The 27,412-nt window shown below is 47.6% G+C and overlaps 1 protein-coding gene across 2 annotated transcripts in view; it reads right to left on the reverse strand.

Annotated features, from left to right (window-relative positions):
• Nucleotides 1-20,118, reverse strand: part of LOC144179297 (NADH-ubiquinone oxidoreductase 49 kDa subunit-like) — a 36,458-nt gene extending 16,340 nt beyond the window's left edge. Inside the window, exons 1-5 of one of the 2 annotated variants that reach the window (XR_013324197.1) lie at nt 19,882-20,118; nt 14,696-14,805; nt 11,517-11,718; nt 4,025-4,137; nt 1,031-1,269 (exon numbers count right to left, since the gene is read on the reverse strand). Coding sequence is in view for 1 of the 2 variants with exons in the window: in XM_077707595.1 (XP_077563721.1) it covers nt 1,031-1,269; nt 4,025-4,137; nt 11,517-11,718; nt 14,696-14,805; nt 19,882-19,936 (719 nt within the window). In the remaining variant the exon portion in view is untranslated. The remainder of the gene's footprint in view (nt 1-1,030; nt 1,270-4,024; nt 4,138-11,516; nt 11,719-14,695; nt 14,806-19,881) is intronic. The other variant, XM_077707595.1, reaches the window with a different exon arrangement.
• Between the last annotated feature and the right edge of the window lie 7,294 nt (nt 20,119-27,412).

The raw sequence follows: 27,412 nt of genomic DNA on the forward strand, positions 1-27,412 counted from the left end.
TATTCAATACTGTGGATATAAGGTATACCCTCATTGTAACAAAGTCACTTTATTCGGAGTGTCTCTTGGTTCGCAGGATGATGTGCATTAAGAGCAAATCATCTTTCCCCTCTACCAAACCCCTCTGTGGATGCTGTTGTTGTGGCTTGTGGGAAAAGAAAAGGAAAGAAAGTGCACTGGGGATATTTTTGAGCTCTGCAGGGAGCTCACCTGCCTACAACCCCGTGCGGGGGAGATAAACACGTGCTTGTCGTAATGAACTCTGCCGTTCCCTGCCCAACCCTTGTTTATGCAGCCGTGCCCCGCTCGCTCGGATTACTATTAATATGAGAACACAACCAGCGATAAAAGATTGCGAAACCCAGTGAGACATTGAAGAAATGAAAACTGCAGCCGTAATTGGCGGCGACTTGCGCCTAAAATATAATAGAAATGTTGCCCAAACGTACGTAAGTACATACGAACTTGCAGATTGCGTTTTTGCGCGCGCAGCAGTGGATGCTACGTGCCGCTCAACAATGCATGCGAGGTATATACGGTCAATTTAGCGTTGGTGATAATTCAATCTGAAGCCACTAAATAAGCCAAATGACTGCATTCAGTGACACTAATTCAATCGTAGAAGCAAACATCAGCCATGTTTGATTGGTTGATTTATCGATTGATCGATTTTTGGGGGTTATGAGGCGCCCCGTAGTACAGGGCTACAAATTAGTTTAGACCACACCGCGGGCATCTTTAATGTGCGCCGAAATCTCGAACACACGGCCATTTTCGCTTTTCGCCTCCATCCGAAAGGCAGCCACCGCAGCCAGGATCGACCCCGCGTCCTTGGACTCAGCTCAGCACAACGCTCTTAGCATACACTTAGCTACTGCGGCGGGTTTGCTTGATTGGATGGAAGCAACTGACATGTTTCGAAGTACCGGCACTAAAGGATATAAGAAAACAGTGTTTACGGATGCACGAATGAGTGATGCACTCCACATGCACGTGCCTCGTCCCTGAAGAGGGAACAACAAAGGCTGACCTGCAGCCCCAGTCGAGCGCGTCCTCCGCGCTGATGATGCCGATGTCTACGGTACGCTGCTTCCAGATGCGGTTGCTGGTCAGCAAGTCCTCGACTTCGTCCAGCCGTTGGCCGAACTTGGTCGCCCAGTCGTAGATGTCGTCCATCAGGCCCAGGGGCATGTCTTGCGAGACGCCGCCTGGCCGGATGTAGGCCGCGTGCATGCGTGCGCCGCTCACTCGCTCGTAGAACTCCATCAGCTGCGAAAGCCGATGAACTGTTCCGAATCCGTGCCACTCAGGACGGCTGGGCAGTGGCGGCCGAGCTCGCATGCAGGCAAACAAGAGCTTAGTGAGTTACTTAGTGAGTTAGCTAAACCGACAGCCACGGATGGCAGGTCTCGCGTGAACCTATTCATCTGCTCGCTCTTTAAGACCTGTCATTTATATTTGTTGCTACTCACTTTACAAGACACATAGCGCAGCAGTTCCTTCAACGATAACACCGAACATCGACAAGAATGGTCGACATCATCCACCTGCTGTGTCCTTTATTCACTCTGCCTCTAGCCTTCTATATTCTGTATCTTCCACCCTATCTATACCAGCACATTCATGAGACCTACGTGATCGCATAAGAGGCTTGTAAAACTTCTTGCATGTTAGTTATTTTATCCACTTTTTGTTCTTCGTTCACAAACGCTGCAATCATGACCATCTCGGAGCACTTCATATGCGAGCTACTGCTGGACCTTCTGAACATACCGAGCAGCCTGTAGGTAAACTAACGCATTAGCTGTCATTGGCTGTAGCCCTTTAAGGGATCAGGGCTAATCTTGAAAAAAAAAAACATATGGAATGGATGGCTTTTGTGATCAAGGAAGAGATGTGTTTTGCCCGCGCGCTTGTTTTTCCTCGCGATGAATGCCGTCACCATCGCGGTAGGTTGTGCTTGCTAAAATATGCGTGATTCAGTGCATAGTGTTGTGCCCTTAAAATGATATTCACACTTCCCTGGTGATCCTAATCAGTCGTTTTGCTCCGTCCCTACCTCGTCTTGCTTGATAGTCGCGGGCTGGCTGATGCAAGTTAACAGGGCTGACCGTACTCTTATTTCTTTTTGCAACTGCTCAAACTTTATGCCTAATGTAACTTCCTCGCATTAACTCTTTGGTGTAGGGGTTTTTGCTACATGGTACAGTGAAGATGCCACTTCCTGTATTGCTTGAAGTATCAAAGCCCTGGATCTGTCTTTCTATTTCCTCAAACGTAGTCGCTGCCAGGAGTGTGTACTACAACTGTGGAGATGGGCCTGTGGCGAACACGGCCTAAACTACCAAGCAACCTGAAAGCACCAAAAACTAATTGCCCGAAAACCCCCTGCCCAACATGCCCAAATGTCAATCCTTTTGCAATGCAACTGCGTCAGTTACAAGAAGGCTGGCTGTACACGACCACGCTAAACCGGAAACACTTAACGACGCAAGCGGAATGAATATGCCTTGGGATAATAATTGTCAGAGCCACGAGCAATTTAACGAGTGAATTTGGGTATACAGGCAAAAAAAGGAGTACTGCGGAAATGCTACTTTAGATGACGTTCTGAAACTAAAAAATATATTGTTGTCACGGGGACATCATTCTCAACACATCATCTTCATCATTATACCTCGCTGGATCCTTCGATCTTTCCTTCCAATAGGCCAATATGCACTCGTATGTGGTCTTTACAAGGCAGTCTAGGGCGGCCCTGATTATGTACGCAAGGCAGAAAAACGAAACACCACCAAGCACACGACGCGACTCCCCAATGAACTTACAGGGGCCATGAAGACAAAATACGACTTTGTTCAGTTTGAAAAAAACTAGCCTTTGGTAACTCATTCAGCTCCATTCTAGACATGAAAGACTTCGTTTACTGAAAAAATGCAACAAATATTGAAAAACATTCAAATTTCGCGCTACAGTGACGCAATATGGGCAGGAGACGTAATAGGCCAGCACTGAAAATGTAGTTATCAGTGCGCTAACTGCATGTTAGCATCTAAGTGATACCACCAAACGGAACTAAAGGCCCCACCACAATCTCCCAGTGATGTTTCTTGGTGGTAGCCTCAGTCCTCCAATCACACAAACAAGATTATGTGACGTCATAGAAAATTTGCCAAAAAAGTGACGGGGAGGCCGCCGCTGCTTCATATGGTTTTATTAATATCTGGATTATTTACTTGACGCTTCGGATAAAATTGGTGCCACTTTTATCGGGACAAAGCAGGCTTTTTAATGAAACCAACTTGTACTTTGTCTTTATGTGCCCTTTAATGAACGTTAACCGCTCTCTCTTTCCTGCTAATCCCTGCATCCTTGTCATTCACTAGTATCTTCTTTACTCCACCTATTATATCGTTTTTTTTTAGGGGGGGGGGGGGAGGGGGGAGGGCAGTGCACTGATTCCCAGGACAGTGCTTTGCTTTTCGAGGCAAGAGCAGGTTGCTTGCGAACTAACAGCTTTGCGGGGAAGTATTCAGAAAATAATGGGGTATGCGTGGTCTGCGGAAAAGAAACAGAAACTACGCGGCACCTAGTGTCAGAATGCGAGGGTATCCATCCAAATCTACATGTGGGAAATATTCGGCTTCCAGTAGCCCTAGGATTTAAGGGTAGCACAGAGGAAGTTAACTTCAAGGCTGTCGCGGCGACGAAAAGAAGATTAGTAGGCTGGTGGACGGAAAGCCGACAGGGGAATATTGCCTAGGACAGTTACCACCTGTAGCAGAAAAAAAGTATTTTTTGCCTAATAAGCTTTTTGTGTCTGCCCTAAGCAGCGCTAGTATTAAACCAAGAGTGTAAAACATGGTTATATTAGTCCTTTTTGGTAAGATGACATGTCATCACCCCGCTTCAAAGGGGAAACTAATAGCAATCATCATCATCACCATCACATCGTCCAACGAGAACACGAGGCATGCCCCATGCGGCAGTTTCGATTGTCCCTCGTGCAATGCAGTGGGCGCACCTTCTCTCGCTCTTCGAAGAGCCAGAAGAATGGGGTGATGCCGCCGATGTCGAGGCAGTGCGTTCCGACAGCCAGGATGTGATTCAGGATCCTCGTGATCTCGGCAAAGAGCACTGAAAGAGGGCAGTTGTTACAGCCTCTTCTACAATATAAGGCGCACTTCCCAATCGCGTTCTATTGGAGAAGCTCACTGGGGGGATAACTGTTCTAAGTCATTGTAGGTGATTGATCATTGATGGGATCTTGTGTTATAGGTGCGGAGCACTTTAGGGGCCCGACCTGTCGTCGCTTGATTGATGATTGATTGTACGCGCCGACGCAACGCAGGCGATGAGGCGCGCCGTAGTGGAGGGCTCCGGATTAATTTTGACCACCTGGGAATCTTTAACGTGCGTTTTTGCTTTTAGCTTCCATCAGAAAAGCGACCGCCGCGGCCGGGAATCGAACCCGCAACCTCGTGCTCAGCAGCGCAACGCATTAGCCACTGAGCCACCGCGGCGGGTAACCTGTCGTCGCAGCTCGTCCGGGGTCACTGTATCTAGCCATCACAGTAACACGTAACGCAGCGTCACAGACCCAAACAGAGGCTTCGAAACTACCAACGCTTCCCTTGGTCAGGGTCGAATCTGGGTCCTCCGCGTTATTACGAAGCCCGGTGTCAACCCCATTGGGCCACACAGGCACATGCCGCTCATATGCAAAGTGTTGGGGGTGATCTTTGCGCTGCGCCGTTGCCACAGAGACTGCTGTTGCTAGGCCGCAAATAAGGACACAGTAACATGAAATAACTAAAAAAATCACGAATTAACGCATTGATTACCCAAAATAATGAAAACTCAATCCAGTGTCTCTTTATACGCATTTTCAGGGGCTGCGGCGCTCTTTCGACTACTTTCGATACCGATTCCCCCGTGAAAATGGAAAGAGCATTTATAGCAAGAAATCATGATTTCCGGCTTCATTTCTGACTAGATTATCAGATTCTAGCTGGAATCGACAGCTTCTCTAACTAGAAAAATTCTTAGTCTAAGTAGAGACGATTATTTCCAGCTTGCGGGGTTTTTTTTTCTTCTAGCTGGATTGACAGATGCTAGCTCGAAGTAAATCTCAATACAGCTAGAAATGAAATAGAAACTGAATTTCTAGCTAGAAACTCTGCCTATTTCTAGCTAGAGTATTTCTAGCTAGAAGAAATTTCTAGTTCACTAATCCAGCTAGAAAAAAAATATTTTTTTACCTGGAACGCCAGGCTGATACTGTAACTAGTCAAAAGAGGGCGCCACAGCCCCTTTGGCGAATCACTGCTCCGCACTTGACAGCTTTCACGTTGAGCGTAACTGCCTTAATTTTTTGGTATATGTAGCGTAATTCAGTTAATATAACTTGCAGTCTCTACTTTTATTTAGATTGTGCGTTGCAATCCTGACCTGTTCTCTGCCTTTCAGGAAAGCAGGCGCTCCTTTCACTGGTGTTGGTTGGATGCACATCAATTGACTCTTGCAGGATCACTTACTTCGCTGCACTAAATAAGTGTGAGGAAAATGCATTCATTAAGTAATAAGGCTTCAGCACTTAAGCGTCTGTAGAGCTGGCACTGAGCAATACATCACCAGCAGGATGTCCTTCTAAACTAGCATATAGTATTTGGTGGTAAAGAAATGCTGTCAGGATTATTTCCACCTCTTAAATAAAAAAGCACTGGCGATTACTGCACGCCGCAATGCGAAATTCCCGCGCAGCGCGAACTGCAGTCTTCTCGGTCGTGGCGAACACCATCTCTGTGAGTGATCGCGTTATCTGGGAACTTACGGTGGTGCACGCTGCTCTTCCGTTATCTCGCAGCGCGTTGCCGCCGCCGCCGCCGAGCATGTTGTCGTGAATCGTGTATGAACCTCCCGCGCAACTGTCACATTGTTCGGATGAGCCAAGAACACAGGAAGGACCGTGTGGCGAAAGTGTGAGGGTGAGCACGCTCCGCGGTGGCGCTATACCTTCTAGACTGCAAGCCGGAGGGCTGCTGGCGTCAGGAAGTGCTGACGTCGTGGTGTGGCGGCGGCCAGCACGGCTGCGGGTGAAGGCGGTGACGACGAGCCACAGGGCGAGGCGGCGGTACGGCGCGCGCGGAAGCACACGGTGAAATAATTTTTACGCCTGTTTGTATGTCGCTCCACTAGATGGAGCCACAATAATACAACAAAATTTATTTTTCTGATTTTTGGTGATATACTTTAATAAGATAAAAGAAACAATTCTCTCTACGGGTGTATAATCATTTTTATATAATCATATAGTGATAATGATATTTCAATGGAGTCATGTAGCGAGAAAGCGTTGTAGTAAAAGTGCGCTATATTTCACTGCGGAGTATACAAGTAGTGCCGCATCACACCATGCTCGTCAGATTGTTGCCGCTGCTTTTTTTTTTTTTTTTTTTTACACTGTAGATATTCCGTGCTGTGACGATGTATGGAACCTAAAGCAACACCCTCTTGAATTCGCCATGCCGAACAAGTGCTGCATCACTCAGTGCCGTGGACATTAGGACTTCCCAAGTAAAAGATGCGCATTTTTAGATTTCCCCAAGACTAGGAACTATGCAGGAAATGTGTGCACGCTGTTCCACAACGGAACTTCTGTCCCTAGCAGTATTCCAGGGTGAGTTATTCCGCAGAGCTTTCATCATGCTTCCAAGCGCAATTAGGAGTACGCAACGTTGTGCCCCCAAAAAGCATATTATATATACTGGAAGACTACGTTGCGCACGCCCGAAAAAAGGTTGATTTAAACAAGGACTCATTTTTCTTTTTTTGGTCTGCGAGCTGCGCTTCCTACACGAAGATGTAATTCACGGGACTTCGTACATTGATGAATAAACAAGCTGAAATGTGAGAAATGCAGAAAAGCGTATTGACACTGAACAAGGCAATTCCAGTGTCAGTTGCTGAGAAGCATTATGACCTCATCAAAGCGATGGATCTAGGCCCTTTGTGAATACAGCATGTCTGTTGCAAATGGTGTCACGTATAATCGTCACGAGATGCAGTGTTCATGAAGCTATCGAAGTGGTTACAGACCTCACCGTGATGCTGATCCTGACCAACGACGAGTCACCCGATTATGACACATACGTCGGATACAACCGCTAGCGAGCTAATTTTAAAGCACGTGTTGTGGTGTTGCACGAACATTCTCCTGAAGAACTTTTGCGGTACAACGAATGAGGAGATTTTGAAAGCTAGTTCGTACTCAAAAAAAAAAAAAAAAAAAAGGAAGAAGAAAGTTGCAAACGCTAGGCGCTGTGGGGGGTTTGAACCTCCTCCGAAATTTTCTCGGGCAGCGCGTAAGCGAGGCTTGGTCTTCCTCCCGGCAAAACTCCTCCCTTCGGATAACCTCTAACCCCCTCCAAAACAAATTTCTGGCTACGGCCCTCCGAGGCAACTCACAGCTCCGAAAATGCCTGTGCTTGCGATGTAAATAACTTTGTTCCGTAAAATGCTGTCTTTTGATCTCGCTTATAAAGCATGCTTAATGTCTTGACCCACATAATGTGCGTTTACTACCTGCTCATGCGTACCCGAATGCTGGCAATCGGAACTAAGAAAGCGTAATGTTTGCGAAATACGCATGATCGCCCCCAAGAGAGTCGACCTTTAATTTTTGCTAAACATCGAATGTTAACGCGCTTTTATGAGTCATTTCTGGTTATTTTAACATTCATGAATGCTTTACACTTAGGTAATTCTTTCTGAGATGTGATTACGCGTTCGAACTGTTTTGATCCCATATATTATTCGACCGAAATTTCTGTTATCATAACTAAGAATCGATAAAGAAAAATGAGCGTCGGGCATTCGATATATCTGCTCCTGTTTACTACCGCGCTGTATTGTGCTGGGAGCTCGACAAACGACGTTTTCAAGCGCTTGCTTGAAAGGATTATATTCCTTTTGAGCATGCATTTTTTTTCTTTTTGGCGGCTAGAAAGACGGCAAATGCTGAAATGTGTGACGTTTACTTGTCATTCCATATTTGCAACTGTATACCTTCCTTTTGAGCGACGGAGTTCGCCTGTTCATTAATTCACAGTGCATGCTAAATGCACCCCTCGCGGCCAGGCATCGCGCGCCTCCGCTTTGTGACGTCACCGCGACAGCCTTCAGGCCTTAAAAATCTCGAGGGTGTTGGGCCATGACGCATGGCGAGAGTGTGAGGGGGAGGCGGTGAGAGATGACACTACAGCAGCGCGTGCCGCCCTCCCCCTTACATTGGCCAGCGCTCCGACGAGCGTCTCGTGCGGGCTCGACACACTGTCCGCCGCCTCACACTTTCGCCGCTCTTTCCTCCGTCGTTTTCTTTGTCTTTTCTCGCTCGTTTACAACGCCGTCGCCATCGCCGCCGCTAAACCGCAGTAGTGGCCACCAAAGTGCTGCGCGCTAAAAATGGCTTGTGTGCAGTAATGACATTAAAGGAGTACTGACACGAAATTTCAAAGCTGAAATAACTATGTCAAATGCTTCCTTTCTATCAGGAGATATCTCCCAGCAAGTTTCAACGGCAACCGTTCGGCGTAACATACGTATTTTAAATCCATTTTAATCTTCGCCCGCACGAGAAAGCCCAGAGCGCGCCGACATGACATCATCTGCTACTTGCCCCAAACCGCCGACGTCGGGGCTTCCGTGACGAAGCCGACGCGCTGGCTGTGGTTGGCGCGCTGCTCCGGCGTGTGTACACGTCATGGTTTTGGGACTGATGTCATGCTGCCCGGGCGCGTGGGGACGGTGAAGACCTTGGCGGGTCTGGGCGCGCGCATGGGCTCGCTCGCACGCGCGTTCAGAGCGGCAGCGGTACGGCAAGAATGGTGACGTCACGTGATACCTCCTGTCATGGCGGCCGCTCGGCGTTCTTTTTGTCGAAACCGAAACTGACACGAATAAACGACGCCTTAAAGGGACACTGAAGTGATATGTAAACATTGCGGGATTACTAGCGCAAATTGTAGTCCGGAGTCCCCAGGCCATGTTTCGACCCCTCTAGGCGCGTTTACGCGATTTTATTTAGTAGAAAAACTAATTCGAAAACGCTGTCCTCCTCTCTTTACGCTCGCCCATTTTCTGTAGCGTTTTCGTGTGACGCCAGGAGGGGATGAGCTGGCAATTGGCTGCGCCACGGCTGCGCTACTGCACGGCTCCCCGGCCGACAGAGTCAGTCGGCCCAGCGTTTCGTCCGCCAGCCGCCGGCGGGTCGTCGCAATCAAGGAGGTTAAAAAAAATTGCTTGGTCGCAATTCGTTCGCTTAGTTGAAACGAAGCCAGGACACGTTTGTGAATGGAAGAATGTGCCTTTCTTTACTTGGTTTGTTTGTACACTGTATCTAGCTCCAAGTCAAGGTCGCTTCAGACAAGCGCTGCACATGCGACGCTTCGCTGACTGGTACGCCAGTAGGAAAATATAAGGCCTCTTGGAGGCGGTAGAAGAGTCAGCGAAGTCAATATAGGTACTAAGCAAATAAAATCAACTGATATTTTTACCGTACAGCGTAAAACTAGGGCGCGGGAAGCACTTTTTTGCGCTGGGCGAACAAGCACAGTGGTCAGCAGCACGACTACGCATCTGCGAACGCTTTTCCGTCTACGAAATGCAATTGCTAGACTTGAGCTACTGTGGAAACTCGGGCGACGCTTACTGCACGATCGCAGTACAACAAATAGTCACCTAAGCGGCTTGAAATGCCAAAACTAAATAAAAGTGTAAACCGGTTGTACAATATATACCCTATATTAGCAAGGCATTCGCGTCCCGCTCCGTAGCCTAGCAGTCTGGGGCGCTAGGAATTCACCGGAAATGTTATTGAGAATGCTATTGAGAATGATATTGAGAATGCCCATCCAACAAAGCCATTGGTTATGTTTTACAGAACCGAAACCGAAACCGAAACTTGTGTGATTGCTAACCTTGGGCATCGTCCAATCACGGCGCCCCTCCTCCCAACGTCACAGCCTTAGTTGGTGCGGCCACCGCAAACCGCGCATGGTAGTTTTTCTTATTTCGCGCTTTGTAAAATAATTACCGATTTGTCAACCGGATAAACGATGAAAAGTGTGCTAATTTGAGCCAGTCTACGCAGTGCAAGCCAAAACGGGATCTTGACAAATTCACTTCAGTGTCCCTTTAAATGAATGTTTACGCTGCGCTCGACCGTCTAATGTGTCATTCTATGATTAGTGGGCTGGTAGGCACGCATAGCAGCGAAAAAAACATAACACGAAAATTTCGTGTCAGTACTCCTTTAAAAACTGTACAGGTAGGGTAGGATGGACTATCTGTACCTACTTTTCGCGTCTTTTGGATAGTGAGAAAACTTTATTCTGGATCCGCTGGGTCAACGACGACTGGTGACCAGCGGTTAGAGGGCGCCGGTGACCCGGGCTGCTCGTTCAGCGAGTCCTTGCTGGACCCGCGGATGCGAGCTGCCTAACGCCGCCTCCCAGTGCTCCACACAAGACATGAGAGGGAGCGAGTTTTGAGGGCATTGCCAAATGATATGAGCAACGGTTTCGTGGGCTCCACAGTCGGGACATTGGGAAGAGGGAAAAACAGATAAATAAATTGCGTGTAGTCTGGCGCGACAGGGGAGGGTGTTGGTTTGGAGAAGGCGCCAGTATCGTTCCTCGGTGATAGAGAGTGACCAATGGGGTAGAGGGTAGCGCCGGCGAGAGAGGCGGTAGTTTCAAGTGATTCTTTTGGAACACCGATACATGATTCACGCAGAGTCCTCGCAATGAGGCTTGGCCGCACGGTAGCGCCACTGAGTTTCGGCGACCTCTTTCGCTTTTATTTGTGGTTTTTATTTGCAGCTATTCCGCTTTTATTTGTGTGGCCATGTGGTTGGCATGTGATTTCGTTTCTGCGCGGTCTGCGAGGTTCCCGTCCTCTCTGTGCGCCCGAGGTGGCTTAAAGCAGACGTACAAGTTCCTCCTCGCTATCTCTTTGCTACCACCGCCACTTACTATCCATATTAAAGCTATCCTCTCCAGTGCCAATAGATCGTTCGCTCCGTTACGCCGACGGTGACGCCAAATGCGCGGACGGGGAACGGACAAGTGCTCTAAAAATTGGCGGACGATTACAATTTATAATGTGAATTTCGAGCGCACATGCCGAAATCTTCTTTAATGCAACGGTATTAAATTTTATAGCGACAATATCTGGTTTGACGCCAACATGAAACAGCGGCAGCCACAACGACAACCTGAACGAGCTACTAAGCAACTTTTCCTGGTAAGTTTTGGCAAGCAAACGTTGGCAAGTATGAAGCATTGCTACCAGCTATTTTGTCGTTTGGAAAGGTTTTGACTATATACAGTTCTTGTTCGAGAACTCTTTTAAGTTTTAGCCGTGCAGCGGAACAGAGGGTGACGTACAGATATACAGACAGTGGTCCAAGAAAAACTATCGTTTTTAAAACTTTCCGGCGCAGCGCGTGCTCATACCTCGAATGTACTTGGCGCGCTTGGGGATGTCGATGTTGAGGAGCTTCTCGACGGCGAGCGAGTAGCACTGCTCGTTGGCCATCATGGAGACGTAGTCCAGTCGGTCCATGTACGGCAGCGCTTGCGTGTAGGTCTTGTACTCCATCAGCTTCTCGGTTCCGCGGTGCAGGAGGTCAATGTGGGGGTCCGCTCGTACCACTGTCTGCGACACGGGGACGGCGAAATAAATTGCGCGAGATGCTTAGAAATTCATAAGAATGCGGATGCGAAAGTCTTGTCGGATCAGCTGTTGAACTTCGCCCGTGCACATCGATAACCACTTTTCCAGCCCCTGGACAGCCCCCTCCGAAGCTAATTCCGCTCGCTCCGGCGCGGCTGTTTCCCTCTCCTGATGCGCGCTGCGTCGCCATTTCTTAGCGCCCTCATCCGACCACCCTCCCGCATTGCTGTTTACCTTTCCCGGCGTGCCATCCCCTGCTCGCGCCTCCATAAGACCATGATGTATCCCTATGAAAAACCTCCATAATTATGACCATGATGGATCCCTATGAAAAATCTCCAGAAGACCACGATATGTCCTTATGAAAAAGCTCCATCAGGCCATGATGTATTCGTATGAAAGACCTACATTAGACCATGATGTATCCCTGAAAAAACCTCCATAAGACCATGATGTATTCCTATAAAAAGCCTTCACAAGAACATGATGTATCCCTATGAAAAAACTCCATAAAACCATAATGTATCCGTACGAAAAACCTCCATTAGACCATGATGTATTCCTATGAAAAACCTTCATAAGACCATAATGTATCCCTTTGAAGCGCGGTACACCCAACCTCTTTAGTCGACTTTATGTACAGAAATGTATTGCCGGGAAGACATTTTTCTGGCGCAATATAAAGAGTTTGATATCAAAGGTAAAACGTCCTGAGGTTTTCTATTAAATCTCACCGCCATCAGTCCCCTTGTATCCCTATCTAGCTCTATACACTGAGTCCATTTAAAGTCGGCTTCACTGCTGTGCATGCTGTGCTCTGCACGAATGCATTGCTGGGAACGCGTTATTTCAGTGGAATGTATAAGGCGTCTATCAGCGTACGAAGTCCCTGGCGTCTTTTATGAATAGTATTTTCGTACGCGGTGAAACTGTGGTACATGAAGCGAGCAACGCTGAGTAACGGTAAACCATTTAAATAAAGAACAGAAGTTTGAGAGGTCGCGCAAGTAGGGTACGCGGCGCTATCCATACCAACCACTTGCTATCTGTTGTCAGCCCACATGGAGCTGGAGCATACTTCGAAAGTTATAATTTTGATTTGTCGCGCCGAAACACCGTTCGATGTCAGAAACACGCTGTGGTAAAGGGCTTCGGATGGTTATAAACCGCCGGGGATTATTTAACCGGCACCGAAATCTTCCATACACTACCGTTTTAGGTGCGGAGTACCTTAGGACCGCACAATGTCCGTCTGCGTCCGTGCGCATAGCATTTACAATCACAAAAAGATCACACAGGCACCGGCAGGATTCGAGCGTGTGTCTGGTAGGCCAGATAGAGTTAGTGTCAGTCGTCTTACCCATTGCACTACGACCGTGAGTTAATACCCGAGGGTCAAACGGATTACTCCCTCGCCTGTAACGGTGCGGAGTACCTTAGGACCTCCCAATGTCCGCCTGCGTCCATCCGTGCGCACACCACCATCAAGCGAAAACCAAGCGAAATTCGATTTTAGCCGTGAGTTGCAGGTACATTTAAGGAATAATCAAGGTGCAACTCACAGCTCAAATCGAATGACGGTCGGGGCGCAAATCGGATGTCACTCGGGGCGTAACTTGTATGTCATTTCGTGTCACTCCGCACCCTCGCCATCATCCACGGAGTGGAGATGCTGCCATTTTTTTACTACTATTATTTTTTTCCTTCTCAATGGTCATCGAAGAACTGAATCGAAGCCTCTTGCGTAAGCAGAACCTCTTTACCACTGGAACTCGGCGGAATGAAGCGCTTATTGATCAACGGCGTTGTTCTCAACTATAGGGCCCGTGAACACCAGAGGGTCCGCGAAGCCCTCTCCAAAACCCTCCCGAACACCCCTATCCCCTTCTTCTCTTTTGCCAAACAAAACATTGCTGCCAATGCAAAAAAAGAAAAATGTGGCTTCCCTGCATGACATGCACGTTTATTTTTAGTGCGCGGCACTTTTGCGGCCGCTGCTGTGGTTTGGTGACGGCGGCGGAGTCGTAACCGAGGGAGCGAATACAGAAAGAAAACGGATGAGGAAAGTGTGGCGAAAGTGTGAGGGGGAGGGCAGTTTGCTGGGCCCAAACAAGACGCCCCTCGGCTGCGACGGTTGGCGAAAGTGTGAGGGGGAGGGCAGTTTGCTGGGCCCGAACAAGATGCTCCTCGACTGCGACGCTTGGCAAAAGTGTGAGGGGGAGGCAGTGAGACATGCTCTTCGTTGCGTGGCTGATCCGAACCACGTGACATTTGCGCGGGAGGTTCAAGCCCGATTCACAACAACATGCTCGGCGGCGGCGGCGACGCGCTGCGAGATAACGGCAGAGTAGCGCGCGCCGCTGTGCGTTCGTGATCACGCGATCACTGCCTGAGACCCAGCAGCTATGCGGCGTGACCGAAAAGAGTGCCGTTCGCGCTGCGCACAAATTTCGCATGAGGGAGTATCGCAATCGATGCTTTTTTATCCGCGATAACATCGGCTTTTTTGTACAGCATACCAGCTACACGCGGAAAAGCAAGACGCTCACAAGTCAGTGTACAGGTGTTTGGGTAACTTTTAGCTGGTAACGCAAATTGTTGGACTATATGACACGCTTCATCATAAACGTCAGACCCGAAATGTGGGCATTGAATAAGCATCTGGGGGGCGACTCTGCAATTGCAAGTTTGTTTGACATTCGACACCGGTCAACAAAAATCCTCGCGGGGTCCACCAACTCTTGTGCAAGCCCGAAAGGGGTCTTTTGCAGACTCATGGTTGAGAACTACTGGATTAACGGATAGCTATACGTTGCATGGGTAGATCGGCGTTAGTTAAAAATTGGCTCATTTCCTCCAGAAAGAAGGAGATAAATTATAAGCACTCCGCCGAAACGTACTGCAAATCTGCAAAGGCGCCCACGAAAGACGGCGAATACACGGCAGTGTGCATGCGTACCTCGCCTTCGAGCTCAAGCACAAGTCTGAGCACGCCGTGAGCCGCCGGGTGCTGCGGTCCGAAGTTGATCTGCATGTTCTGCACCTTCTTCTCGCGTGGAGGGAAGTACACTGCGTGAACATGCACGGCGGAGCACCGCACCGTTAACTTCATTACGCACGTACACACAGAACACAAATAAACCGAAATGGGAGTAAATGGCTTGTCGCATAACTCAGTGCCAATTCGGAGTTTACAGAACTCCTTCCCATGGGAGTATCGCATTACTCCCATTATTTCTGCAGTTTATTCAGTAGCATATGGGAGTTGCATTTTATTGCCACTACAATGGGAGTTTTCAGGGGGTCCATTGGGATTATATTATTTTCTTCAACTGGGAGTTTTTAGGGAACGCATTGAGAGCAGTGTTGAGCTGCATTCAAGGTATTTTTTGTTTTATTTTCGGGCGTTTGATACAAGCGCTGCAGGGGAATTTGTTACTGTACTTGGGAGTTCTTAATTAGCACACAGGCCGCATTTTCATTTCTCGTCTAGGATTACGTAATTTCTATTCTTTTCCCGCTTCAAACGTTGAATGCAGGATGGACCCATCTTCACAGTGAACTGCAGCGTTATACGGGGTCGGGAAACAACTGCAATGTGTACATCTATTCTATTGCTTCACAATGCGTACGCCGGAAAACAATAGGACGGAAGAAAAAAGAACATTTATAAGCGCTAACTTTGTACTCATTTAATTCAATTGCATTTATGGGGCGTATCTCGAAGGGTCTGTATACGCGTGAGACCGACGGTTATTGTTTAAGTTCGTAATGCGCGTGGCTTTACCCTCCCTGACGTCTTAGTCATAACTGCGAAACTGACCGACGGACCGCGGCCAATAGACAAGATGCGTTGACAAAAAAAAAAAAAAAAAAAACAGGGGCGGAATTATCAGTTTTGTCCATTTCATGTCCGCTAAAAATTGCCAATTTCGATCGAGCCCTGATTGGCTGAGAGCAATCGACTCGGATATACGTCGGTTTTTGTGCTTGTCCAATTGGCCAGAAGCCACGAAAGTGCAATACGTCACGATTAAAATGGCAGGAAATGGACATTTTGAAAGAGTCTTTCGAAGTGACGTACCAACGACAAAGCGTTTTTTTTTTTTTTGTTTACACGCATGCCCGTTTTGTACATGTGGCGTGATAGAAACCGCTACACGCGAACGTTGTCTGCACTGCGTTCTTACGAGCAAGACCAGCAGACGACACTTTGCCGGTACCGTGAGCCCGCAGACGTTGCTAACCGCCCGCTTGTCCCGGTTGTATACCGCCCACTTGTTCCGGCTTTCACACAATATCCCGGTAGGGCGGAATATTATGCGAAAGCACCGTAATGTCCTGCGTTTAAAGCAATTGGCCAATATCCCACTGAGGGTACACGGTCTACTCTGTGGGTATGCAACCCTTGCGCCGTCAGAGTGCGCAAACAGAATTCAGAGAGACAGAATAAACTTTATTTAGATCGAGGAAAAGCTTCAGAGAAGCATCCTCATTCCAGGACGCCTTGAGCTCGGGCCACGTCGACAGCCCTTCCGACCAAGCGCATCTGACCTTGGAGGCCGGAGCTGGCCAAGGCTATCTCCCAAAGCTCTGTGGAAAGGTGGAGGTTGGGGGCGTCTAGGGTAGATTATTTGCAACCGCCCACTATTTGTCTAAGGTCCCAGGCTCTCCACAGAAGCGGCAAAGTGGAGAAAAGCGTGTCCAGTCCAAAGGGTGACGTCAGGTGGGATGTGGGAAGGTGTTGACCTGCAGGGCGCCGAATAATATTTTCTGGCGGGGAGGAATACGTTTTACGGGACAGCGTATAGTGCTGCGTAATGTCCTGGCACTTGACAACAAGCATATGCATGCGCTCGGGCTCGGCTTCATCAGCGCTGGCTTGGCGGGTCCAATCTCGAGCCACGAGGTTGGCGATCTCGTTGCCGGGGATGCCGCTGTGAGCTGGTGCCCACACAATCCTGACTTGTCTCGTACGTGGTCTCTGATTGATTGTTCGAATTGTTGTGACGTGCAATCGATCGGTGGCGAAGTTGCGGCATGCCTGCTGGGAGGCCTTGCTTTGACTGAGCGTACGTGCTATCGCCGCTTCCTCGGCTTGGAGGGGGCTGTGTCCGAGGATCGAGATGCTATACACCTGCGTTTTAAAACGACCGTGGCTGTCATGGCTGCTTTACCGGTGTAACAGGCTGCGTCCATGTAGGCGGTAGATGATTTTACCTCCGCACAATTTTAATATTGCCCGGGCTCTCTGCGATCTTCGTGATGCGCATGCAGGTTGCGTGTTGCGTGGTAAGACGGGCAAAATTAAATGTGTGCTAATGAAGAGGTGCCCGCTTCTAGTAAGGAGAGCTGGGTGGCTGAGTGGGACAGCGCTCTGGGCGAGATGATGAACCTTCCCGGTTCGGTTGCTCCTAACGTTAATCATTGGCTAGACAGGTGCGCCTCTATTAACTCCTCGGCCGTGGATGCCAAGTCGGAGTAGCCGTTCGGTTGAGGTGCTTGCCGGGAGGCCCATGGCTTGCATGTACGCCTTCCTGATCGTGATGTTTATTTTCTCGAGCTCTGTGGCACTAAGCAGGGCGTGAGGTATAGCGTAATTAATGCTAGACACCACGAAGGCCTGGACAAGGCCGAGCGTGTCCACTTACCCCGCGCCCCTGGTTTTGGTGATGAGATGGTACAATGATATGGCTCTCTAGGCGTAGGCTTATACATAATGGGCGAACCTGGAAGGTGTTTTTTGCGCGGTGAGATCAGGAGTATACTCAGGCTTCTGGGGTGCGCTGCTGAGACCACATGACTTGGATAAGCAGCCACCACATCCGCTGCTTCTTGCAGGCGGCTCTCTAACTGTCCGATTCACCCTGTAAACGACCAGATGGTTTGTCGTCACCTTATAGGCCTTGCCGGATACCCGGGATGTTGTAGAGGAGTGGCGGAAGGCCTAGCAGGGAACGGGATTTGCCTTGACTAAGGTGTCTCTTTGCTGAAATGTTGGCAACAATCGTGGTAGCTGCCTTGTTCGAAGTTTTCTTTGATATATATATATATATATATATATATATATATATATATATATATATATATATATATATATATATATATATATATATATATATATATATATATATATATATATATATATATATATATATATATATATATATATATACAAATAGAATGGTGAATGTACCCCACGATGGTCGCAAATAGGGATGGCCACTTTCTTGTCGCCTGCCTGCCGGCTTACGAATAAACATTTTACCATCCTGAAGCAGCACGCCTTCGCACTGCCCGCTGTAGAGCATATAAAGAGCATACAAAGCACCTACACTATGTGGTAGTTTGTTCTGTGACACAACAGAAAGGTTACATTACAATGATACACGAATTAAGAACGGGACCTTTCACGTGTGTGAAAATCTTTGACACACTGGGGTTTTTCTTTCGTCCTCCGTTGGGATAGCAGTAAAACAGCCGCCATGTCTCGGACTCGAACCGACAGCCTGAAGCTCCACAGTGCCACGCCTCAGCAAAGCAGTTACTTCGGCGAATGATATTACAGAGTTTTAGGACAACGTCTGTTCCGTCCTTTTAGTTGGTACCGTCTTTACCGGGACCCGACTGCGCATGCGCGCGCGGGCATGGCGAGGGCGGGCACGCGAAACTAACCAACACCAAGTTAGGTGGTGTTGGATGTACTTACTCCTTGTGGTTCTGTTAATGACCCACAAGATTTAAAGCATTTTGATGTTGCTGTGACAGAGCAAGATGTTGCAAAAAAGCAGCCCATGCTTCCTGCCATTACATATGTGGCTTGCGTGTACATCTTGCAAGGAGAACCTGGTGCTCGAAAACCGGAATTTTGACGAGGATGATTTTGCACTCATTGCCACTGCCACTAGAGCTGGCCTCATGTTTCCCCAGCCTATGGTTGTGCATGCAGTTTTGACAATGGACATAGTGCTTGAGCAACTTGTCAATGAAAAAAACGCCACTACGTTTTATGATTGTACAAAGCAAAAAGAGCTTCTTGTTGCCTTGACATCGTCCCTTATTGACAGCAACGAACACTTAGACACGTGTCACCATGGACATTCACCACAGCTCGTCATGAAATACATTTTTAGTGCAGCTGCTAATGTGTTATGGAGAAATCTGTGCAAACAGAAAAGTGACAAGCTTACGGCCAGTAAGCAAGAAAAAAAACGGAGGTTGAAAACACTGGAATCCTAACCTTGTTTAGCTGCAGCTGACAATTAATTTGTTTGCATTTGGTGATATGTGGCACCGTAATTTGCTTACATGTTGAATGATTTGCTTGTACATATTGGTATACCGTGCTCATTTTTAAATGTTGGGCTTGTTGATTGCTTACAGTAATGTTTTTTTGTACGAAAAATATCTTTGTATATTTTTTGTATGTCACGTGAATTTTGAAATAAAACAAATGACAGTGTACTCGTGTGGCTAAAACTTTGTCTTTCATTTGTCTTGATTATTTTTGGGGTTAGATTCAAATATACTACAGATCGCAGCATTAGTCAACTACAAAATACTTTCTTGCATCCAGTCTCGAAGTAATATCAGCAATAAGTGCATTTGCTAACTGCACCATCGGTAACGATTGTTAAGAAAGACAAGTCCTGAAAACAAAGAAAAAAACCTTAATGCTGTGTACATAGACGCCTGAAAAAAAGGGTAGTGGTTGGTAGGTGGTCAGCCAAAGCTCTGTTAAAGCACTTTTTACGTATCAGAGAGGAAACAAAATGATTTGGATTGCCCATGTTTACAACTTATAGCCTAAAAAACATTTCTAAACATAAATTCAAATTTACGGGCTGTTTGTACACGAAGGAACAGATAGGTAAATCGAGGCAACCATGCGGGCGCAGTGAAGCCGACTACCAGGGCGATCTCACTTCTGTGACGTCACTTCGGCGTGGGGAGGCCTTCAGTAATTTAGGTGCTGTTGAACTAACCCACCCTACCGGTACGAATGCGCAAGTGCCCAGTCGCGAGTCCCGGTTAGTACACGGTACGAAAGGAAAAGACGGAACAGACGCAGTGCTAAAACTCTAGCCAGCAGCCAGCAGGAGGACACAGTCCAACGCAGGAGGACACAGCCAAGCTCCGACTTACTGTTCGGGGGTAACGGGACCATTCTGTCTGTCACCTCATCCGAAATGAAAACCATTCCTCTGGTTTCCTTGATGAAGTCGTCGTCGGGGTAGTACCTGGCTCCCCTGCAAGAGAAGACGAGCAAGTACTGCACCTTGCCCCCCGCTCTGACGATTAAGTGCGGTCATACGTGAAGTACTTCGTGGTATGACGGAGCGGGATGCCTATGGATGGTATGCGACAGGCTACAGGAGGTAAAGAGCTGCGGTGGCTTTCCTCAAGCTAAAAAAACATGGGACCGTGAAGGAACTGGACCGGAGATAATGGCAAGCGCGGCATGTATACCGGTTATTTTAGGGAAGTGGTAATCGAACACATTGATTCTCGAGTGAATACTTACCTGACGAATATGAGGGGTCCCGCGAACCGGCGTGGTACCATGGAACTAAAAATTCTTGCGGTGGCACCTCGGAGGTAGGCCATGCTGAGCTGGACCGAAGTAGTGGTGGTGGTGGTGATGACGATGATTATGATGATGATTCCCCTGATGTTTTTGCTCGTACCTATAAAGGGGGCTTGGCCAGGGCTAAACCATTGACTGTACTCCGATTGGGCCTTGAAAGATTAATTTATTTTTCAGGACAAAAAAGGCTGAACTCAGTGCGTCGAACCGGAACCGAAATGATGTTTTTGCTGGAACTGAACACGAATGGTTATTTTTTTAATGCGCTGAACCCGACTCGGAACTGAACTGAAAAAAAAAAATGAGTAACGGTTACCGGTTCACGACTAAACGGTTCGATAACCCGTTGTTGATAATCCGCGGACATTTGGGGAATTCTCGTTTTTGTAATACCAACTTTCTAATCACCCACGGAATTTACCGCTCAGATTACCCCTCAGACCAATGCCACGACTTTCGCGGTAACAACGTGAGGAAAGGAATGTGCGCTAATATCGAAATGATTTGTTATTGCTGCGCAAATGAAATATCACAGTGTCGGGAGTGTGACATAGACGAACGGAGCAGTAAAATCTTAGATAAACACAACAAAGCAACCAAAGCCGTCTCAGAAGATCAAACCTTCGCCTGCATTGAGAGATACCTAGCGAATATATGGGATAAAAGAGCCAAACTAGTTAAAAGATGGAAAAGACAGAAAAGCAACAAAGTTCTGAAAAGACGGATCAAGAACATAACAAAGGCAGCTAGAGATTACGCAGAGAGACTTTCGAGACAAAACCGGAACGATTTCTGTGACACCCTGAAGAACACTCTTAGCACATCCACAACGTGGAACATCATCAAAAGTCTGCTCAACCCAGAAGGCACAAAACGCGAGAGTAAACATAACCTGAAAAGAGTTGCCCACCTGTTCAAGGGTACAAACGAGCAACTCATCCATGCCGTGAAGGGAAAAAAAAGTCAACAAACAAAAGATACGAAGGTCTGGCGAACGAGGCCCTAGATCGCCCAATTACTAAAGAAGAAGTCTTAGCAGCCATCATGGGAACAAAAAGAAAAGGAGCAGCCGGCAGAGACAGAATAATCAACTCTATAATAAGAAACTTAGGTGACCAACAAATAGAACAGCTCACCAAATACTTCAACGAAAAATCTGGATACCCGGTACAATACCACCATCCTGGAAACACTCCAAAATAATAACCATACCGAAGCCAGGCAAACCCCCTGACATTGGCAACATGAGGCCAATCTCACTAACCTCATGTCTGGGGTAACTTTTGGATAAAATCATAACCAGCAGGCTTTCCAAACATCTCGAAACGAAAAACTCATTGCCCCACTGCGTGATAGGCTTCCGGAAAGGCCTAGCTACACAGGACGCTTTTATCCAACTCCAGCACGATATCTTCAAAAAGAAGGAAGAAGGGAACAATTTATCCCGGCATCAGACCTCAAAGGAGCTTTCGATAACGTAACACACGACGCCATATTGACAGCTCTAGAGAGGCTAGAATGTGGGGATAGAACCTTTCGCTACGTGAAAGCATTCCTGTCCGACAGAACGGCTACCATTTGCATTGGAGACACGAAGTCAGATCTCTTTGACATGCCCAACAAAGGCACACCACAGGGATCTATCATCTCACCGCTTCTCTTTACATCACCATGATAGAGATAGCAAAAAGAATCACAGAATACAACCAACTCGGGGCTGCAATATACGCGGACGATATCACCCTATGTACAAAAGAAGGCAACAAAAATCAGGAAATCCAAACACTGCAAAACGCGATCAATGAAATCACAGAACTTGCGACCAAGAACAGGTTGCAATGTGCCCCTGAAAAATCAGAGCTGGTCAGAATATTCCCCCGAGGGCATGAAAAAGCAAACGTTACTCTACATCGACTCGAAACCAATCCCTGAGAGAAGCCAAATAAGAATCTTGGGTATGGTAATCCAACGCAACAACGGAGCCAAGGAAACTCTAAAAAGAGTCGCCAAAACCACCCAACAATTAGGCAAGATTATAAGAAGAATCACCAGAACCCGAAACGGAATGAGAGAAGAGGACACGCTGAGGATCACCCAAGCCCTACTAATTAGCAGAGTAGCCTACAGCCTACCCTTCCACATTCTAAAGGGTAACCACCTGAATAAGATCAATGCGACAATTAGAACAGCCTATAAAACAGCACTCGGCCGCCCCATCTACACAGCTAATAAAAAGCTGTACGATCTCGGAGTGTGCAACACTTTCGAAGAAATAAGGGATGCAGTGCTTGCAAACCAAAAAGAACGAATACTCAAAACTCGCACAGGCCGAGCAATCCTATCCAACATTGGCTGTGCGGTTGAATAGAACAATTGAACTATCACCAGACCAAAAGAAGGGAATAAAAACCCTACCTATACCCAGACACATGGACGAAACCTTCAACAAGGAAAGGAGAATAGCAACAACAAATTTTCTAAGAAGAAAGTTCGGCAATCATGTAAACACTGTCTGCACTGACGCAAGTAAGGGGCCACACGGCTCTTCCATTGCAGCAGTTGTCGACTTCAAAGGCTCCCCCATAGACTACGTAACCCTTAGAAAACAGGACGCTGATGAAACCGAAACCAGTGCTGTTCTGATGGCTATCAGATGGGGAGAAGCAAATAACAGGAGCTTAAACATTATCACGGACTCGACATGAGCCATCAAAACCATTGTTCATTGTTCAACTATTTAAAGTTGGCATTAAAATTGACATCATTTTCTTGAGACAATGCCATCTTTTGAATGAACTCAACGTGTACTTTCTATTCACGGTCCCTTTAAACTACAAAGTTTTTTTTTTCGCATTTAGTTATAATTAAACATACTAACCGGTTCAAGGCTTGCGAACCGGTTCGTTGCGTAAACTGAGCCGGAACCAAATTATCTCACCCGAACCCGAACCATAGCCGAACCGGCACTTCTTTCAGTTCGACAGCCTACGTAAAATAAAAGTCCTTTACGACAAAAACCGCAATTACCCAATAATTGCGGTTTCCCTATTAATTCAAGCTACCTGTAACTGAAATATAAGCTTGAATACAATTGTAACTATCCCTTTTCGGGTAAACCAAATTTGTTGCCCCAAAAGTTGTCCCGTAGCGGCTCAGTGCTTTCTGGTTCGTGACGACCTTTAGAGCTATTCAAACAGGCTGTCTCGTAATGACCAGGCTGCGGCAAGGCGTTTCAGACTAGGTCTGTTTAAACAATAAGCTTTTCTATCTAGATCTTCATATTATTTCTCAGTGTGCTCCACAAAATATCAAAGAAAAAAAAAACAGCGTCCCTGCAATAAACAAAGCATTGTTGCCTACAAAACGTCTATCTCTCAGCCTGAAAAGAATTGGAAGTTCACCGACCAAGCTGTAAGACTATCAAGATCTTACTTCGAAGCTTTAGCAGGAAACGCACCAGTACGTATTTTAAATATAGGTGTTTTCTGGGGGAACACACATCAGTTGAAGACGTCCTGGTATCGGTGCTGGAGTAGTGTCACAGTCACGCAATGTAAAGGAGTGGAAAAAAAGCGCAGAAGGCATTTTAAAAAGACTCACGGGAACCATTGAACACACATTCGAGACAGAAGTGAGAAGTGTCAACCACTTGCTTGAGAAAACGTCGAGAGCCTCGGGGAACTTCAGCAGACATCTACGACACCAAAATGTAGGGGTGAAAATTGGCGACACGTTCTTCACTACAGCTCTCAAGAACCAATACTGAGCACTTCGGAAAAAAAAAAAAGGAGAAACAAGCTGCCAGGCATAAAGAACGACCAATCCCGATTCCCAACTCTCCCCGTACAACCGGAACGAAAAGGTGCAATCACGCTGTGCAGGCGCACCAAGCGAACACAAACTTTACAAACGCCGCAAAAGCCCGGTGAAAACTAGTATTCTAAGACGCGAACAATGTAACACCTGTAAGACATAAAGAAGACTGGTAACGAGATACGAGTTGCACGCATGCACGGGCACGAAAAAAGATCGACACCTGCCGCCCACGCCCATCATTCGTTGGGCGGCGCTGTAGTGCAGCCTGCGCCGATAAATGCGGATTGGTGTTACTAAACTGCGAGAGAGGAACACCTTATTATTTCCAGGCGCCTATAGGTGCCTGGTTTCTGCTATGTAACCGGTTGTCGGTCTCAGTGTCTCTACACCAACAAAAGCTCTTCTCGGAACTCCAGGAAGCACCTTAAACCCTCCAAAATTCATACGTAGAGTACGAGATTCCACGCTGGCCTTCTCAGTGCGAAAGAGAGCTATGTCATCGGAACATGCTAGAATTTCCACCTCTGCTGGCGATAAAGTGGACGAATCCACACGAACATAATTGTCCTGCAATATACGCCCACACAGCCGGCGGCAGGTGCAAGCGAAATATGAGCGGCGACAACGGGCACAGTAAAAATTCTTCGCCTATCCCGGTGGTCCTCTCTAATCGCGCATCAGCAGGCCTTCAGACCAGGGCGGAATTCATACTTTTGTGCACTTCATGTCGGTTTGGAAGTGTCCGTTTTGGGCGAGCCCTGATTGGCTGAAAGCGGGCGGTCAGGTGCGACGTAGCGATTTCTGCTCGCGTCAAGGGTCAGAGGCCGCACAAGTGCATTTACGAAACGGACACAACTCATAATTCCGCCCCACGGGTGTTTTCGTTTCAAGAATGTGTTCGTTTGTGTTCGTTTCAAAAATGTCCATTTTACGTCCGTCTCGGTCGTGACGTAGTTACACTTGCGAGGACTCTGATCAATGATATGCGCAGAAATCGACACCCCACCTGGGTTGCTTGTTGCGCCCCACACCCGGGTCGTCTGCTTTCAGCCGAGACTCGTCCGAAACGGACACTTTGAACAGACAAAACTGATAATTCCACCCCAAAGGACTCTAGATGAGACCGATGATCTTCCTAGTGCTGCCACATTCGCGATCGAGGGTCGTGGAGTGACTGGAGTTGAAGGGTTTGTTAATTTACTTACTCAATTGAGGACGTCCTGGTATCGGTGCCTATCATTTCACCGCAGGGGAAATGATAGGCTGGGGTTAACTTGGAGGTCAGTTTGTCTTTATTTGCATCTTGCACAAAGTTAGGGGGAGCTGTAAAAGCTGCCAGAGTCGACAGAGTGATGACAGAGCCGCAAGTACCAAACGCTAAATAGCATCACGTCATCTTAAATACAACTTGTACTTTGAACGACAAAAGAATAAAACAAAAAGAGAAAAACACAATGGCGGATCCCATGAAAAGGTGAGAATCGACGTAAAGCGCACTGACATCACCACCTGCATGCATGCTGCATGCTTGTACGGTGGGCGTAGATTTCCTTGTCGTCGGAAAATTCGCGTGCGTGTATGTGTCGTAATGCTTGTGGCCCGCCTCGAAAGAGAGAGAGAGAGAGAGAGAGAGAGAGAGAGAGAGAGAGAGAGAGAGAGAGAGAGAGAGAGAGAGAGAGAGAGAGACTTTATTACACAATAATGTAAAAGCGGTTCCTCAGTATAGGAGCCCATGTTCTGTCCAGGCTATCGTAGCCCTGGTCACGAGCAAGAGCTGGTACTCAGGTCATAGAGAAATAAAAAAATTCTTTCTCTATGCTCAGGTCATACAGTATTTCTTCCTCTATGCTCAGGTCGACAGCTGAACAGCAGTATCTCCCACTGCTCAGGGGAAAGGGACGGGTTCAGGGGCGAACGCTGTCAGTTTTTTGTGCATCTGAAAAATATGTGAGTGAGAGTTCGAGGTTCCTGGGAGAATTTACACTTATCTGAGTATTATGTAGGAAAGAGTAAATGCATGCGGACTGGATGGGAAAAGGGCCTCCTCGAATTAGTCTGAGTGTGATTTCTTGGCTTTTGGTCAAAGATGTGTGGGTACTGGGGAAGGTTTGTATCGTGGTCCGATTGTGCTGGGTGATTTACTGGTAGGTGAGATGAGGTAGGGAAACACCCCAGGGGCTCGGAGAGAGAGGTCGCGAGCCTGTCGATGAGCAAAATTATTGCCCTTCAATGCAGAATGGGAGGGAGTCAACACAATAATGTCCGCCCGATGGTCAGGCGGATGTTGTTTCAGAAGTCGCCGTGTGACGGGGGTCACCCGACCCAACAGGAGCCTGCGGCATACGGCTTGAGAATCAGTCAGTATATTCTTGAAGGTGCGTTGGGTAAGGGCGAGCACACTAGCTACATCTTCAGCGTCCAGGGAGGAGGCATTGGTGATGAGGGTGTTCTTAGAGGTTGCCGCTGCCACCATAGCTTGGTTGTGCGAGTAACTGACCGCATCTGTGTAAATTACGACGGATCGGTTGCTGTTAAGTCTTTTAAGTAAGGCTTTCTACCTCTACCAGCCAACGGTTCTTTCGCGGCGTGCGGGACAATAAACTCCCAACGCGGCGGAAGCGGCGGCGGGGGGGGCGAAGGGCTTCACTCACGGAGCACACTGTAAATGGCGTGGCGACTTTCTTTACCCAGCGTTCCCCGCGCGAAAGTGCCTGCTCGCTGGCGGGTGCGTCGGCGGCACGGCTTTGTCGTCTGCTTTAGCGACGGTTGTTTCGGGCCTGTTTTGGGCAAGCTTCGCGTCCATTGCGCGCTTCCTTCGCACGGCTTGATTAACTTGTTCGACAGCACTCCCTGGGTAACCCGGACACGGCGGAATTAGGTGGTCGTACGGCAAAGATACGTTAAGGATTGGTTTGCAATTGGGGAAAACAAAATGTAGAGACCACATGCAGACATTTGGCCGCTGAAGAAACGCTACCTTTTGCGCACTGCTTGTCACGAATGGGACTCGGTTTTCTAAATTGCTCAATATTCAGTTCGGTTGTGTTTTCAGAGTTGTTACAAAAGGCAGAAGGAGCAGCTGGTCCTGATAAATAGCGATTACAAAAGTTCCTTCCGCTTTCTCTCAATTCTCAAACTTACTAAACTAACTCGTTTAAATCACTATAAATGGGAATCACTAGGCTCACATGCCGAATTGTTTCGGTGCCTACGCTTGTGTCGCGCAGTGGTGTAGCACCGAGCTAGCACATCAGGATGGCTATAGGTTCCGCT

Source organism: Haemaphysalis longicornis, unplaced genomic scaffold (genome assembly GCF_048455015.1).
Source record: "Haemaphysalis longicornis isolate Haplotype H1 unplaced genomic scaffold, Haemaphysalis longicornis Haplotype H1 scaffold_4, whole genome shotgun sequence".
NCBI lineage: Eukaryota > Metazoa > Arthropoda > Arachnida > Ixodida > Ixodidae > Haemaphysalis > Haemaphysalis longicornis.